At 44.2% G+C, this 16,324-nt stretch overlaps 1 protein-coding gene across 1 annotated transcript; it reads right to left on the reverse strand.

Moving 5' to 3' along the window:
• Positions 1-5,884: 5,884 nt before the first annotated feature.
• LOC126281303 (uncharacterized) lies at positions 5,885-16,072 on the reverse strand. Its single transcript, XM_049980135.1, has 6 exons — positions 16,045-16,072; positions 14,403-14,510; positions 11,533-11,669; positions 7,704-7,768; positions 7,418-7,501; positions 5,885-6,056 (listed from the first exon to the last, which is right to left on the reverse strand). Exons 2-6 carry the CDS (start codon positions 14,508-14,510, stop codon positions 5,932-5,934), a joined length of 519 nt encoding a protein of 172 aa, XP_049836092.1. The 5' UTR covers positions 16,045-16,072; the 3' UTR covers positions 5,885-5,931.
• Positions 16,073-16,324: the final 252 nt, after the last annotated feature.

Genomic DNA, 16,324 nt, shown 5'->3' on the forward strand with positions numbered 1-16,324 from the left:
GCATTGGATTTTAACTAGATAATGGGCCAAGTAGATAGAATTATTCGAGGTGATAGTTAAACCATAATAAAAGCCCATCGTATTTGAGCCGTGGAAAAAATTGCCGTTTTGAAGAGAGCGCCGCACAGCGTAGTTTAAAGCAGTCGCCCTGTGTTTCTGGCGGTGACGCCGCTGTCGCAGTCGCAGCTTTGGTGTCTTCCTCTGGTGGAAAAGGGGAAAGGTTGCCTGTTCACGTGCATTTAAGGGGCGCGATGAGCTCGCTAGTGGAGGTCAGTCGGGGTGAGGCTAGGTCAGTCTCAGGTCACCAGTTGCTGGTCTGTCTCTCGTTCGCATTTGTGCTGCAGTTAGTGACTGTCTGTCGTCGGAGTGCGAGTATGTCTGTCGTTTGGGTCAAACTTTAAGCCAGAAAATGAGTGTCTTGCTACTCCGCCAGTAACAAAACTCAGCTAGTGATCGCCCGGTCGGGGCTGAGTTCCTGGATCTGAGTCTGCACGTTAGGCCCCCAGTCTGCTCGGGCAACTGTCATTGGCGGTTGGATCGGTCGGTTGGTCGGTCGCGCACTGAGACACGAGATGACTTGTCGGCGCATGTGAGGTCCCCACGTGAGTCTAGAGGGCCGCGCCGCATAGAAAGGGGTAGTGGCTTCGTGGCCGACACGAGAGCAACAGGAGTCAACCCCCGACATCGGACTGGTCGGGGCGAGCTGCGACGCCTTGAGACGGGAGATTGGCGCGCCTTCCAGCGTCCGTTGAAGCGGCTGCCAGCGGACGGTTCGGGAGAGCATTGGAGGTGCTGCGCCAGGTCTTCGCCAGAAATCGCAGTTTATTACAAGTTAGGTGATTGGAGATATGTTGTTTCATTTACTTGTTAAATTCTACTTGTTCTCTTGGTGAGGTCACCAGCCGCTTTGTTTTGGGGTTGTCCCACCATTCTCCTCCGTTTGCCCACCCGCGGGAAGGCGGTTATTTGTGAATTGGGTGGTCCGTTTTTCCCTTTTGGAGTTGGGGAGGATTAGAGCAATCTGCGGTTCGGGTTGTTCAGTATTCCCCCTGTCACTCTGCCATACGTTAATAGCTGCCTCTTTCATGTTTGTCGGATTCGGTGTTAACGAATTTATAGAATTATGGTATAAAGGCCGAATTCCTGAAAAAAATGGTTCAAATGGCTCTGAGCACTATGGGACTTAACTTCTGAGGTCATCAGTCCCCTAGAACTAAGAGCTACTTAAGCCTAACTAACCTATGGACATCACACACATCCATGTCCGAGGCAGGATTCGAACCTGCGACCGTAGCGGTCACGTTGTTCCAAACTGAAGCGCTTAGAACCGCACGGCCACACCGAATTCCTGAAATATGTTTTTATCTTGCCTATCATCTTGCGAGGCGGTATATGTGTAATGTAGAGCATGTTGTACATTTTATGTAAGTCTGAATTTCATGGGTTTTATTTAAATAGTCACTTTTATAAAGGTGCTACCCTTCCACCGTAAGAGTCCTTTTAAAAACAAATTGCATTTTCGCTGCCATATAATTTCTTAGTGTGAGTGTTTCTATCATTTCCATCCCTCTTACGGGGGCGTAGTTAATGTGTTTGTGTGAGTTGTTATAATTTTTAGTTTAAAGTAATCTGGTGTGTTGCAGATTTGCACCAGTGTAGTCTTTCAGAGGTTGTTGTGAGCGGTCGTGACTACGGCCGTGTTGAAAGGGAGCGGCAAGCTTCTCAGCCCGAAGGCTCATACTGTCAATATTGTTCATTCTGCCTCTAAATAAAGTTGTAACTTGATATTTAGAGGGTGCTTTTCTGCTTATAAATTTTAAATGTGTGTTGGAAAGGCTTTTATGAATAAATTTCCATTTGTTTAAATTTAATTTCTTTTTCATGGGTTACCCACTGGCAGCTACTTCCGCGCTCTCATAGTGTGATTAAATGTGTTAATGTTCTTGATGAATCGTTATTAAATAAATTAAATTCCTTAAGAAAAGGTTCTGAAAGTAAATTCACGGTTCAGTATTTACAATTCTTCAGCTCTGTACTATGTACATACATACCATAAAAATTAACGAATGTATGTATATTCCATATCTCCTCCTAAACCACTCGACTGATTTCAATCAAACTTGTTACAAATGTCACTTACTGTCTGGAATATCAATGTGTGGAGAGCAGTATTGTGGGGGTAAGAACCAGAAACCTCCTATTGGCGTGAGAAAGCGAAGAGAAGGAAACGAACCTAGGGGGGGGGGGGGGGGAGGAAGAGATGGATTGCATAGGGAGAGGAGAAGATGGACGGAATGAGGGGGGGGGGGAGAAAAGTGCCAGATAAAAGAAAGGGAAGGAAATGAACAGAGATAGAGGGGACGAGAAGGTGACAGTGAAAGGAAAGGGGAGGAGATGGACTGGGACATGTGAGGATGAGGTGGACGAGAAGAAGGGAGGAGGACAGGACAGATAGAGGGGAGAAAGAAATAGACACAGAGAGAGGAGGGGGAGGGAGAGGAGGAGGAGGAGGAGGAGGAGGAGGAGGAGGAGGTGATGGACAGCGAGATTTGGGACATGGAAATGGTAGAGAGATATGGAAGAACAGATGGACAGAGGGAAAGGGAAAAAGCGAGATGGACAGAGGGAAAGGGAAAAAGCGAGATGGACAGAGAGAGGAGGAGAAGATGGTTTAGGGGGAGTGAGGAGAAAATAGAGAGGGCTTAGAGCTGAGGAAATGGGCGGAGGATGAAGGATCACATGGGCAGAGAGGAGTAGGAGCAGATGAACAGTGAGAGTAAGAAGGAGGTGGATAGGGAGGGGAGGAGTGGGAGAAGCACAGAGTGGGGGGAAGGAGGAGATGTACTAATAGAAGAGTGGAATAAATACGTATCCAGGCAACACTGGACACTCAGATAATTAGTATATTATGAACTGAAACATGCGTTACCCCCACTATTTTCAATATATTTTGTAACTAGTACGATGGCTTACACCCTCTTCTTCAGATGCTGATAGAGTAATTGAGTAAACAAAATTGTCCATCAACGGATCTGAAAATGTGCTCGTGTGGCACATTACACTTCACTACGTTCATTGCTGATGACATAACCGCTTTTTGTAAAAAATATACCTCTGTCAGATAGTTCTCGGTGCCCAGTTCTAATTAATTTGGGATTGCGGAGTAGGAGATAATAACGATTCTTTAGAGATCTCCACATCAAAAAAATCTCATGATGACAAATCGAGGGGATTCTGCGAGCTATTCCTTCATACTCCAGAGGAGTTCAAGCAGCGCATCTATAAAGCTTTTTGCTCAATGGCAACAGCAACTTCCACCTCGTCTGAATCTCGTTTAGAAGACGCGTTTAGTTGTTCTTTCCGGAGAATGGCCACTTGTTTGAACAGCTTATTTAATAAAACATTCCGCTACCAGAACATATATCTGAACACAGCAACTTATGTACAGTACGTTGGAACCACGACTAAATCTCTGAACATGTCTAGCTCCCTAATTGAAACACAGAAATTTGATCTCAGGTATAACGTCCGTGGTTTCAGGACATCATCCACATTACAGAAAAAAGTAATGTCGTATTTTAAAAATTATGACTCGTTGCTAAACTCACTCTCACTTTTATCAGCCTAAATATTCGTTTCATTTATTTCATCTACATCTACATCCATACTCCGCAAGCCACCTGACGGTGTGTGGCGGAGGGTACCCTGAGTCCCTCTATCGGTTCTCCCTTCTATTCCAGTCTCGTATTGTACGCGGAAAGAAGGATTGTCGGTATGCTTCTGTGTGGGCTCTAATCTCTCTGATTTTATCCTCATGGTCCCTTCGCGAGATATACGTAGGAGGGAGCAATATACTGCTTGACTCTTCGGTGAAGGTATGTTCTCGAAATTTTAACAAAAGCCCGTAACGAGCTACTGAGCGTCTCTCCTGCAGAGTCTTCCACTGGAGTTTATCTATCATCTCCGTAACGCTTTCGCAATTACTAAATGATCCTGTAACGAAGCGCGCTGCTCTCCGTTGGATCTTCTCTAACTCCTCTATCAACCCTACCTGGTGAGGATCCCACACTGCTGAGCAGTATTCAAGCATTAGGCGAACAAGCGTACTGTAACCTACTTCCTTTGTTGTCGGATTGCATTTCCTTAGGATTCTTCCAATGAATCTCAGTCTGGCATCTGCTTTACCGATGATCAACTTTATATGATCATTCCATTTTAAATCACTCCTAATGCGTACTCCCAGATAATTTATGGAATTAACTGCTTCCAGTTGCTGACCTGCTATTTTATAGCTAAATGATAAGCGACCTATCTTTCTATGTATTCGCATCACATTACACTTGTCTACTTTGAGATTCAATTGCCATTCCGTGCACCATGCGTCAATTCGCTGCAGATCCTCCTGCATTTCAGTACAATTTTCCATTGTTGCAACCTCTCGATACACCAAAGCATCATCTGCAAAAAGCCTCAGTGAACTTCGGATGTCATCCACAAGGTCATTCATGTATATTGTAAATAGCAACGGTCCTATGACACTCCCCTGCGGCACACCTGAAATCACTCTTACTTCGGAAGACTTCTCTCCATTGAGAATGACATGCTGCGTTCTGTTATCTAGGAACTCCTCAATCCAATCACACAATTGATCTGATAGTCCGTATGCTCTTACTTTGTTCATTAAACGACTGTGGGGAACTGTGTCAGACGCCTTGCGGAAGTCAAGAAACACGGCATCTATCTGTGAACCCGTGTCTAAGGCCCTCTGAGTCTCGTGGACGAATAGCGCGAGCTGGGTTTCACACGACCGTCTTTTTCGAAACCCATGCTGATTCCTACAGAGTAGATTTCTAGTCTCCAGAAAAGACATTATACTCGAACATAATACGTGTTCCAAAATTCTACAACTGATCGACGTTAGAGATATAGGTCTATAGTTCTGCACATCTGTTCGACGTCCCTTCTTGAAAACGGGGATGACCTGTGCCCTTTTCCAATCCTTTGGAACGCTTCCCTCTTCTAGAGACCTACGGTACACCGCTGCAAGAAGGGGGGCAAGTTCCTTCGCGTACTCAGTGTAAAATCGAACTGGTATCCCATCAGGACCAGCGGCCTTTCCCCTTTTGAGCGATTTTAATTGTTTCTCTATCCCTCTGTCGTCTACTTCGATATCTACCATTTTGTCAACTGTGCGACAATCTAGAGAAGGAAGCACAGTGTAAGTTATACAGCAGTGTGTATTACGTCTCTATGATTCCATAATTTCACTAACTTCCTTAGTGCATTATTAATTGCTGTGGTCTTGATTATAATATAAAGTTATAGCAGTAGAAGGTAAAGTGGTTCTGTTCACAAGAAACCATCCTTTTTCACACTTGGTAATGGTGATGGTGTGCTTAACACTGTATTTAGGAACAAGTCGTAGTTTGCCCATGATCTGAGGTTGGCTGCTAATAAAAAAAAATCGCATTCATCTTGTGTACAAGACCATTAACATTCGTAATAAACAATATATATTCCGTATCTCCCACACTTTACGATGTCAGGTTTTAGAAATTCCTAGTGTGTGATCTATGAGAGTAATGACAAATAACTGAAGGAGTGTGTATATTTGGTCGTTTTATGATATGATGACGACTCCTGTCAGCTCTGTTGTACTGTGCAACCTGGTTCAGATTTGCACCAAGTCTAAGGCCACACCACGAATAACTTGTCTCTCCTTCAAGTTTATTTACAATAGCGAGGTGCAGCTTATGATAAAAGTTCCTTAATCGACGATACATTCCTTTGGAGAGTACCCTCTTTCAAAAACGGATGTTAAACACTTACATGCCAAACACCGTCAACAAAGGCAAGGAGTATGAAATACAATTAAACAAAATGATAGTTTATACTGAAGTTGTTTTATTTTCGTTCAGAGATCAACAACGGTTAACAACTGACTTTCTGGAACTTGGATCTGTCGATTTCAGGGCGAGCGTCGACCTCAGTCCATATCTGGTTGACCAGATCGTCACTCGGATTCTCGGCAGTGGTGAAGATGAATGTCATCTCATCTGAAAAAGTTGGTAAAATAATAAGCCACTTGCGCCTGTTTTTCCATAGAATGTTAAGTATGAGTTAAAGCTACGCAACGGGTAACAAGAACAAAGAAAAATAAGGAATATGCATACTTCAATAATGTAGCTTACATAAAGCATGAGAAGCTTAATAGCAGCATTTGAGAACATTGTCCAGATTTATCCGCGTAAATCTAAGCCTGTTGTCCCCATTGGGTTTAAGTTTTTTTCATTCCACATCGAGTTTAGATTTCCATAGTTAATTTTATCACCCGTCTCCCTCTAAAATGGCTATACCCTACACAGATGTTACAGAGTCAAATTTCCGCACTTGGTTTTCTGAATTACGTTTTAATAGAGACGATGTCCAGATGTTCAAAACGCACAGCCACATTGTGTAGTCTTGATGTAAGAGGGGCACTGTAATTTGATACTATCAGTGTGGTTAACTATTCACTCATTTTCAACAAATTTGTCGCAGTACACTGCTGATTGAAACTTCCATGAGAGTCTTATGATATGAGTTCTGCAACCATTTTCACTATTCGCATCAAAAATTAGTACGTGTCTCGAGGCTATGAATATCTTCAAGCTACATTGTTAAGCTCGAATAATGACATTGAAAGCAAATGGAAATTCGGTCTCAGAAGAAGGCTTAAGGAGGGTCGTTCTTCGCAAGTATCATTCGCGAATGGAACAGGAACAGGCAGAACTGTTAATGATACGGAAAGAACCCTCCGCCGCGCAGTGAAAGGCAGATTAGAGTATGGATGTAGCTGTAATAAACCATTCATTTATTCTTCAATGTCTGGAGTCATAAAAACATGTAATGCTACCTAGTTCATCGCACAAAATAACGTAATAATTAATACCCAACACCTGCCTAGGTGAGAGTAAAATAATAGAATTATTTAAAACAGTCTACTTCACACTGATCATACAGATTCAATGCTTGTAGCGTTCTTTACTGACACATTGTTACGCTAAAAATATACGTGACAGCTGAAAAAACACTTTTTTCGTATGTAGCTCTCAGCTGGGTGCTGAACTTCTCTCAAGCTTTTCCTTCATCACCTGCAGCTGTGCAGCACATAATTACTGCAGATACCCCTGTTTACTAGTTGTAAATATGGTCTGAGAAATTGACTGACAGACGAATTACACTGTGGAAACGATTTTTTCTTTCGTAGGCTTTCGTTCCAAAGGTTCTGTAAGTCTGCGAATATTACTGAGTAGGGACAGATTTGAATCTCAGTTTCATTATGCAATAATTCGAGTGATGTTGGAAACATTTACCTGAACCACTAACATTATGACAGAACATTTCTACAGTCGTGAGGCATAAATGTGCAGCTTACCGCCACTTTCCATGCAGAAGTGTTCGATGAAGATGTCTGCGCTTCCATAGACGAGGTTACGTTCAGCAGTCAACATTTCGCCGTCTGGAAGACACGTGTCAAACTGTTAGGTAAGTAATTTATAAGATTATGGAACAAGTAGCAAAGCAGCAAAAAAGTATCGTAGACGAACGCAACTAAGACATTGTTCTTTGTTTGTACCATCACTGTAGAGCAATAAATAATGCATCTGATTACTTGGCGATGAAATACATTACCGTTAGCAAGCTCTATGACAGGTACTCACACGTGCCGTAGTAGGTACTGTGAAGTCTGTTTCCTTCGATAGTGACGTCGGCGGTGACAGGAGCTCTGAAACGACGTGTTCATAACAAGCTTTGGTTTCACTGTAAAACAGTATATTTACACATATGTATTACAATAATGCGAATACAGGAGAAGATATGATTTTCTGATAGTTAGCTAACGAACTAAGTCCTTTCTAATAAGTATTCTACTGCACCCTAAGTAGGCACAATTAATTGCTCGCACCACAACCGTCGGTGAAAGTCTCAAAACCTATCCTGTTTTTATATGTTCCTCTTCACTCCTATTATTATCTTTCTGCACCCTATATTATTCCTTACTTATTTTTCAAATTGATGATTTCTGATGAAATACACTTGCTGATTAAAGGAAGTAAAAATGTCAGTTATACTGTTGTCAGGGTGCGTCTGCACCTTAGTGTTGACACTGTAGGCTCTACATCATAAATGATGATGACGTTACATTACAGAACATTGATACCTTTTGTAATTTCTCGTTTGCAATATTCGTCAGTTGTCAGTGTTTCTCAGTTGTCGTAGTTGTCATGTTGTTGTTGTGATCTTCAGTGCTGAGACTGGTTTGATGCAGCTCTCCATGCTACTCTATCCTGGGGAAGCTTCTTCAACTCCAAATAACTACTGCACCCTACATCCTTCTGAATATGTTTATTGTATTCATCTGTTGCCTTCCTCTACGATTTTTTACCGTCCACGCTGCCCTCCGATACTAACATGTTGATCCCTTCATGCCTCAGAACATGTCCTGCCAACCGCTCTTTCTTCCCATCAAGTTGCGCCACAAATTCCTCTTCTCCCCAGTTCTATTCAGTACCTCCTCATTACTTACATGATCTACCCATCTAATATTCAGCATTATTCTGTAGCACCACATTTCGAAAGCTTCTATTCTCTTCTTGTGTAAACTATTTTTCGTCCATGTTTCACACCCACAAATGGCTACACTCTATATAAATACTTTTAGAAAAGACTTGTTGCCACTTAAATGTGTATCCGGTTAACAAATTTCTCTTATTCAGAAACGGTTTCCTTGCCGTTAGCAGTCTACATTTTATATCCTCTTTATTTCGACCATCATCAGTTATTTTGCTCCCTAAGTAGCAAAACTCATCTGCTACTTCGTCTCATTTCCTAATCATGGTGTTACAAAAAGGTACGGCCAAACTTTCAGGAAACATTCCTCACACACAAAGAAAGAAAATATGTTATGTGGACATGTGTCCGGAAACGCTTACTTTCTATGTTAGAGCTCATTTTATTACTGCTCTTCAAATCACATTAATCATGGAATGGAAACACACAGCAACAGAAAGTACCAGCGTGACTTCAAACACTTCGTTACAGGAAATGTTCAAAATATCCACCCTCCGTCGCATGGAATCCCTGATGCGCTGATGCAGCCCTGGAGAATGACGTATTGTATCACAGCCGTCCACAATACGAGCACGGAGAGTCTCTACATTTGGTACCGCAGTTGCGTAGACAACAGCTTTCAAATGCCCCCATAAATGAAAGTCAAGGGTGTTGAGGTCAGGAGAGCGTGGAGGCCATGGAATTGGTCCGCTTCTACCAATCCATCGGTCACCGAATCTGTACGAACACTTCGACTGAAATGTGCAGGAGCTCCATCGTGCATGAACCACATGTTGTGTTGTACTTGTAAAGGCACATGTTCTAGCGGCACAGGTGGAGTATCCCGTATGAATTCATGATAACGTGCTCCATTGACCGTAGGTGGAAGGACATGGGGCCCAATCAAGACATCACCAACAATGCCTGCCCAAACGTTCACAGATAATCTGTGTTGATGACGTGATTGCACAATTGCGGGCGGATTCTCGTCAGCCCACACATGTTGATTGCGAAAATTTAGAGTTTGATCACGTTGGGATGAAGCCTCATCCGTAAAGAGAACATTTGCACTGAAATGAGGATTGACACATTGTTGGATGAACCATTCGCAGAAGTGTACCCGTGGCGGCCAATCAGCTGCTTATAGTACCTGCACACGCTGTACATGGTACGGAAACAACTGGTTCTCCCGTAGCACTCTCCATACAGTGAAGTGGTCAACGTTACCTTGTACAGCCGCAACTTCTCTGACGCTGACATTGGGGTTATCGTCAACTGCACGAAGAATTGCCTCGTCCATTGCATGTGTCCTCGTCGTTCTAGGTCTTCCCCAGTCGCTAGTCATAGGCTGGAATGTTCCGTGCTCCGTAAGAACCCGATCAATTGCTTCGAAAGTCTTCCTGTCATGACACCTTCGTTTTGGAAATATGTCTCGATACAAACGTACCGCTCCACGGCGATTGCCCCGTGCTAATCCATACATGAAATGGGAATCTGCCAACTCCACATTTGTAAACATTGCACTGCCTGCAAAACCACGTTCGTGATGAGCACTAACCTGTTGATGCTACGTACTGGTGTGCTTGATGCTTGTACTGTAGAGCAATGAGTCGCATGTCAACACAAGCACCAAAGTCAACATTACCTTCCCTCAATTGGGCCAACTGGCGGTGAATCGAGGAAGTACAGTACATACTGACGAAACTAAAATGAGCTCTGACATGGAAATTAAGCGTTTCCGGACACATGTCACATAACATCGTTGTTTTTTTATATGTGAGGAATGTGAAGGCCACATACGAAAAGAGAGTTTGGCCTTACCTTTTTGTAACACCCTTTATAATTCCCTCTGCATCACCTGATTTAATAAGATTGCATTCCATTATTCTCGTTTTGCATTTATTAATGTTCATCTTATATTCTCCTTTGAAGACACTGTCCATTCCGTTCAACTTCTCTTCCAGGCCCTTTCCTGTCTCTGACAGAACTACAATGTCATCGGCATACCTCAAAGTTTTTATTTATTCTCCATGGATTTTAATTCCTATTGCAAATTTTTTACGTCGTGTCATATCGTGACCAGAACATGAAACATATTCTTTAGGAGTAGCGATGAAATTTTGTAAGTAATGTACTGACACACGTTTTCCCACATTTTTCTAAATCGTTTTAGGTCTTCAACGGCTTGGCCTCAAAGGAACTTGTTCTTGATTATATATTTAATTCTCTATTTATTTCTTATAAAATAAAAATCGTTCAATCATATCAATTTTCAGCTTTTTTTTTTCAGGTAAATAATGAGGGCCACAATCCGAACCACGGAAAACCTCAACTATTTACTTTCGTGGTGCTATTTGGAGTGGTTTTGTCTTGCGTTATTCCGACCTTTGAAGTTATCGAGATATAGGGAGACCTGCAATTCAGCATGATCTACCAGTCACAGTCAACGCTGCCGCAGGTGAAAGAAGCAGTATGTGACATAAAAAGTCCTAGGACCGACTGCAGACTGAAATTCAGAACTGTATCCAGAATGAATTTGAACTGTCCGATGAATTGAAAGTTTCTGGCAGGTTAAAACGAATTGCAAGGCCGATACACGTACGCCATTTTTTTTGCTTTTCGCGGGCACATGCTTTAGAGACTGAGCCATACAGATAGATTAAAGACCAGCCTTACAACATTATTGGCAGAAGCAAAGTTTTCATGATGAGTCGTGCCTCGATAAACTCGGTTGAGCATTTGCCCTCAGACGCAAAAGGTTTCGGGTTCGAGTCCCGATCTGGGCCACAGCCTTATTCAGCCCCTGAAGCTGCTTTGGACTTGTAGTCTGGTGTTTAACCATTGAGCTAAATGTGTGGAAGACAGTCATTATCTGAGTCAATAGAAAGAGATATCCGTCGCAATGGACGTCATCTGCTGATTCAGTATGGAGGTACTCACGTCGGGTCCTGGCTGAAGGCACCGCTGAGCGTCATCTGGTTAGCAGCCGCGCCAGGGTCCTGCGTGAGGATGAGGCAGCCCAGGGGGTCCAGGACTGCTGAGGGGTAGCGGTACTGCTGGTACCACTTCTTGTGGGCCTGCGGAGCACACACAACACGTCTGCAGTTGTCTCACAGTCTCGGTTGATTTTAGTTGGCGTAGAACAGAATTATAAAAAATATTCATGTGCCATTACAAGGAAACTCCGGCGAAAAGCAGAAACAGTTGTACGAGAGGAACGTTGCAGCCTTCGTGAATCTAAGTCTTGAAAAAAAGCGACAGTCGTTTTACTTTTTACTTCTCCCACACTATGGGAAGCCCTACGATAAGACAGAAAGCAAGAATTAGTGGAAATACGGACTAGAATGAAACTATTAATTACTTGAGTACTATTAGGTCACAGTTCGAAAAGTATAAAACTGGTGTAAACGAAGAGTTTTTGACTGTAAATCAGGGGCTAATACAGGTGTGTGGTCTCTTCTCACCAGTCGACGTGTAGAAACTAATAAGTTTTAGACTAATCGACTAATGGAATTCTGAAACCTCCAAGGAGATTAATCTGGGAAAGATCAAACATGTTACCACTATTTTATTTGTGGACGCCCAGGTTCTCCTAGCAGACAGTGAAAGCCCTATAAGAGAATACGTGTTTACATTGAGTAACTTTTTGCAAACTTATAGCCTCTAAACGAAACAAAGGTAATGGCAGTGGAAGTGAAACATTCACGAAGAGCAAAAATAATGATGAACAATAACGGAACAAGTAAATTCGTTCAAATACTTTGGCGTATAAATATCAATCTGCAAAACTAATTCAGTTGTGGTTCGAAAAAAATATAGAAAAGTACATGGTTGTGTATGGCGGTATCTTGACAGAATTATGGGGAAAGAGATAACACTGAAACCACACGTGTTGGCCAAGCCTGTTCTTGTTTATGGCAGTGAAAACATCATTCCAAAGAGAAGATTATTGAATTGAAGCAGTTGAGATCAGAAATCTCTGACAACATATTGGACTAACGTTAACATGAACAGTGAGAAGTGAAGACGTAAGACAGCAACTACACTCATGGAAATAGAAATAAGAACACCGTGAATTCATTGTTCCAGGAAGGGGAAACTTTATTGACACATTCCTGGGGTCAGATACATCACATGATCACACTGACAGAACCACAGGCACATAGACACAGGCAACAGAGTATGCACAATGTCGGCACTAGTACAGTGTATATCGACCTTTCGCAGCAATGCAGGCTGCTATTCTCACATGGAGACGATCGTAGAGATGCTGGATGTAGTCCTGTGGAACGGCTTGCCATGCCATTTCCACCTGGCGCCTCAGTTGGACCAGCGTTCGTGCTGGACGTGCAGACCGCGTGAGACAACGCTTCATCCAGTCCCAAGCATGCTCAATGGGGGACAGATCCGGAGATCTTGCTGGCCAGAGTAGTTGACTTACACCTTCTAGAGCACGTTGGGTGGCACGGGATACATGCGGACGTGCATTGTCCTGTTGGAACAGCAAGTTCCCTTGAGGGTCTAGGAATGGTAGAACGATGCGTTCGATGACGGTTTGGATGTACCGTGCACTGTTCAGTGTCCCCTCGACGATCACCAGAGGTGTACGGCCAGTGTAGGAGATCGCTCCCCACACCATGATGCCGGGTGTTGGCCCTGTGTGCCTCGGTCGTATGCAGTCCTGATTGTGGCGCTCACCTGCACGGCGCCAAACACGCATACGACCATCATTGGCACCAAGGCAGAAGCGACTCTCATCGCTGAAGACGACACGTCTCCATTCGTCCCTCCATTCACGCCTGTCGCGACACCACTGGAAGCGGGCTGCACAATGTTGGGGCGTGAGCGGAAGACGGCCTAACGGTGTGGGGACCGTAGCCCAGCTTCATGGAGACAGTTGCGAATGGTCCTCGCCGATACCCCAGGAGCAACAGTGTCCCTAATTTGCTGGGAGGTGGCGGTGAGGTCCCCTACGGCACTGCGTAGGATCCTACGGTCTTGGCGTGCATCCGTGCGTCGCTGCGGTCCGGTCCCAGGTCGACGGGCACGTGCACCTTCCGCCGACCACTGGCGACAACATCGATGTACTGGGAAACCTCACGCCCCACGTGTTGAGCAATTCGGCGGTACGTCCACCCGGCCTCCCGCATGCCCACTATACGCCCTCGCTCAAAGTCCGTCAACTGCACATACGGTTCACGTCCACGCTGTCGCGGCATGCTACCAGTGTTAAAGACTGCGATGGAGCTCCGTATGCCACGGCAAACTGGCTGACACTGACGGCGGCGGTGCACAAATGCTGCGCAGCTAGCGCCATTCGACGGCCAGCACCGCGGTTCCTGGTGTGTCCGCTGTGCTGTGCGTGTGATCATTGCTTGTACAGCACTCTCGCAGTGTCCGGAGCAAGTATGGTGGGTCTGACACACCGGTGTCAATGTGTTCTTTTTTCCATTTCCTGGAGTGTATATGTGAGGACAATAGCAGGCAATTAGATGCGGTAATAAGATCAGGCATTACAAGAAAAAATGGTGACACCATATTAACGAGATGGCACGTGAGTGCCTACCAAGGCCAACGTCAAAGTTTAATCAAACTGGAAGAGACGATACAGGATGGCCAACGACACAGAAGAAAGTGAAGAACAGCATTCGAACTAAATGCTGAGCATTGAGACAGTACCCTGTGAGTGATGTACTTTGTATGGAGTACAGACCCCACATTAAGGTACACTTGTGTAGATAAGGGGAACAACGTGCACAGTGTTACTTTGCATCTGACCAGGCGCAGAGTGCCTGGTGACGGAGACTCACCGTGGTGACGCTGAAGGTCTCTGTGGAGGCGTCGGGCAGCGTGCAGGTGTCGGCCAGGGCTGCCCCAGCCAGGAGCAGAGGTACCAGCAGCAGGGAGGAAGTCATCATCTGCACAAGAGAAAGCCGTCACGTGTCAGAAACCCGTACTGTATTCCCGGAAAGTGAATCTGTGAGTGAGCCTTAAGTGGTTTAATTCTCCAAAACTTCGACCGTTGTTTCTTCATTTACTGAGACTAGCACTGGCGACATGGACTTATGGAATCCAACGATGAAACAAACACCGGAAACTAGCTACATAACTGCAACAGCAAAACTATCAAGTCTTTCCTCTGATAATCTTAGACCCGCTTCCTTAGCCAGATCTATATGGCATGCCTTTGCTTTCCAGTCCTACAGTAATTTTTAAATGACAACATACCATTGCAGTTTCGGCCTACAATGCCATTGTCAAATAATTTTTAATAAATTTTTGAGAACGGTATATATTTTGAAAGCTGAACTAACCTGGAGGCCATGTAGATTGTTACAACTGTCACTTGATAATGGCACAGTAGGGCGAAACAGAGATCGTGAATAAATCTTTCAACGGTTCAGGAACAAAATATTGACGTTTCTAAATCTTGACTTTGCGATACCATTCGACCCGGAATGAAAGGTTCGAATCCTGGTTGACGTGGAGAAGCCTTCGTCGCCAGCTTGTGGGCCAGAAGTGGGGAAGAAGGGGGGGGGGGGGAGCCAGCCGGTGTGGCCGTGCTGTCTAGGCGCTTCACTCTGGAACCGCGTGACCGCTCCGGTCGCAGGTTCGAATCCTCCCTCGGGCATGGATGTGTGTGATGTCCTTAGGTTAGTTAGGTTTAAGTAGTTCTAAGTTCTAGGGGACTGATGACCACAGATGTTAAGTCCCATAGTGATCAGAGACGTTTGAACAATTTTTTTTAAAGAGTGGGGGGGGGGGGGGGGGGGGAAAGAGACAATGCCTGATCATCAGACTTCGCGGAAGCGTCCTGCGTTAAATTTCAAACCTCATCACAGCGCCTCATGTGGAATGAACATGGGACGCTATGCTGAATCATCCGTCGCATACGAACGCTAAGCTCGAGCTCCCAATTGGTGATAATCTAAAAGAATAAACTCCATGCCGACACAGGATTGCATCCTCTTCATTCCCTGTCCTTCCGTCACCAAAACAAAGATGACTTAAAACGCTACAGGCACCATTCGTTGTCAAATACACTAGGCATATACACTTCAGACGCACCATTCACTCTTCACGAAGAAATGTCGCTGTTGCACGCAAGGTTGGAGAGCATTTCCAATCAGGCATCTGCACATCCCCTTAGGGAGTCTCCCAGCCCATAATGAAACGTGAGTTCACTCTGACTAAAGGGGAATAACCCTATAAAGGAGGCGAGTACAGTGTCCTTTCAAATTCAAGCTCTTGGTTTTGCAACTTAGCTTCGACCTTCAACTTAAGCAGGACACGTAAATAATCTATTTTTGCCTATTTTTAGTGAGAAAATTTGTAGTATTTTGTTGACAGTGAGGTTATTGTTTGGGAGGTAACGGAGGGAGCTACAAAACGCCAAATGAAATACAAGAAAGGAGCATAGTCGATGTGTAAGAATAAAAGTCAGCTACTTACTGCTAACGATTGCTCTTTCGAATGATAAACTGTGAGAACCTCAACGTCTTTTTATACAAACGCTCCAAACTTTCTCACTACGGCCACACAATACTGCCAGCTGAACATACAGAAGAGGATGCGTCAAACGAAACTCTTACGTAATTCATTTAATATTAGTTTATCTGCATGCGTGTTTCGCGGAATATTCAGATATGGACACCTGTGACCTTCAATATCTACTATTTACACTTCTCGAACGAGTCATAACCGCCAGTAAGCGACCTTAGGTGTCATTCTT

Source organism: Schistocerca gregaria, chromosome 7 (genome assembly GCF_023897955.1).
Source record: "Schistocerca gregaria isolate iqSchGreg1 chromosome 7, iqSchGreg1.2, whole genome shotgun sequence".
NCBI classification, from domain to species: domain Eukaryota; kingdom Metazoa; phylum Arthropoda; class Insecta; order Orthoptera; family Acrididae; genus Schistocerca; species Schistocerca gregaria.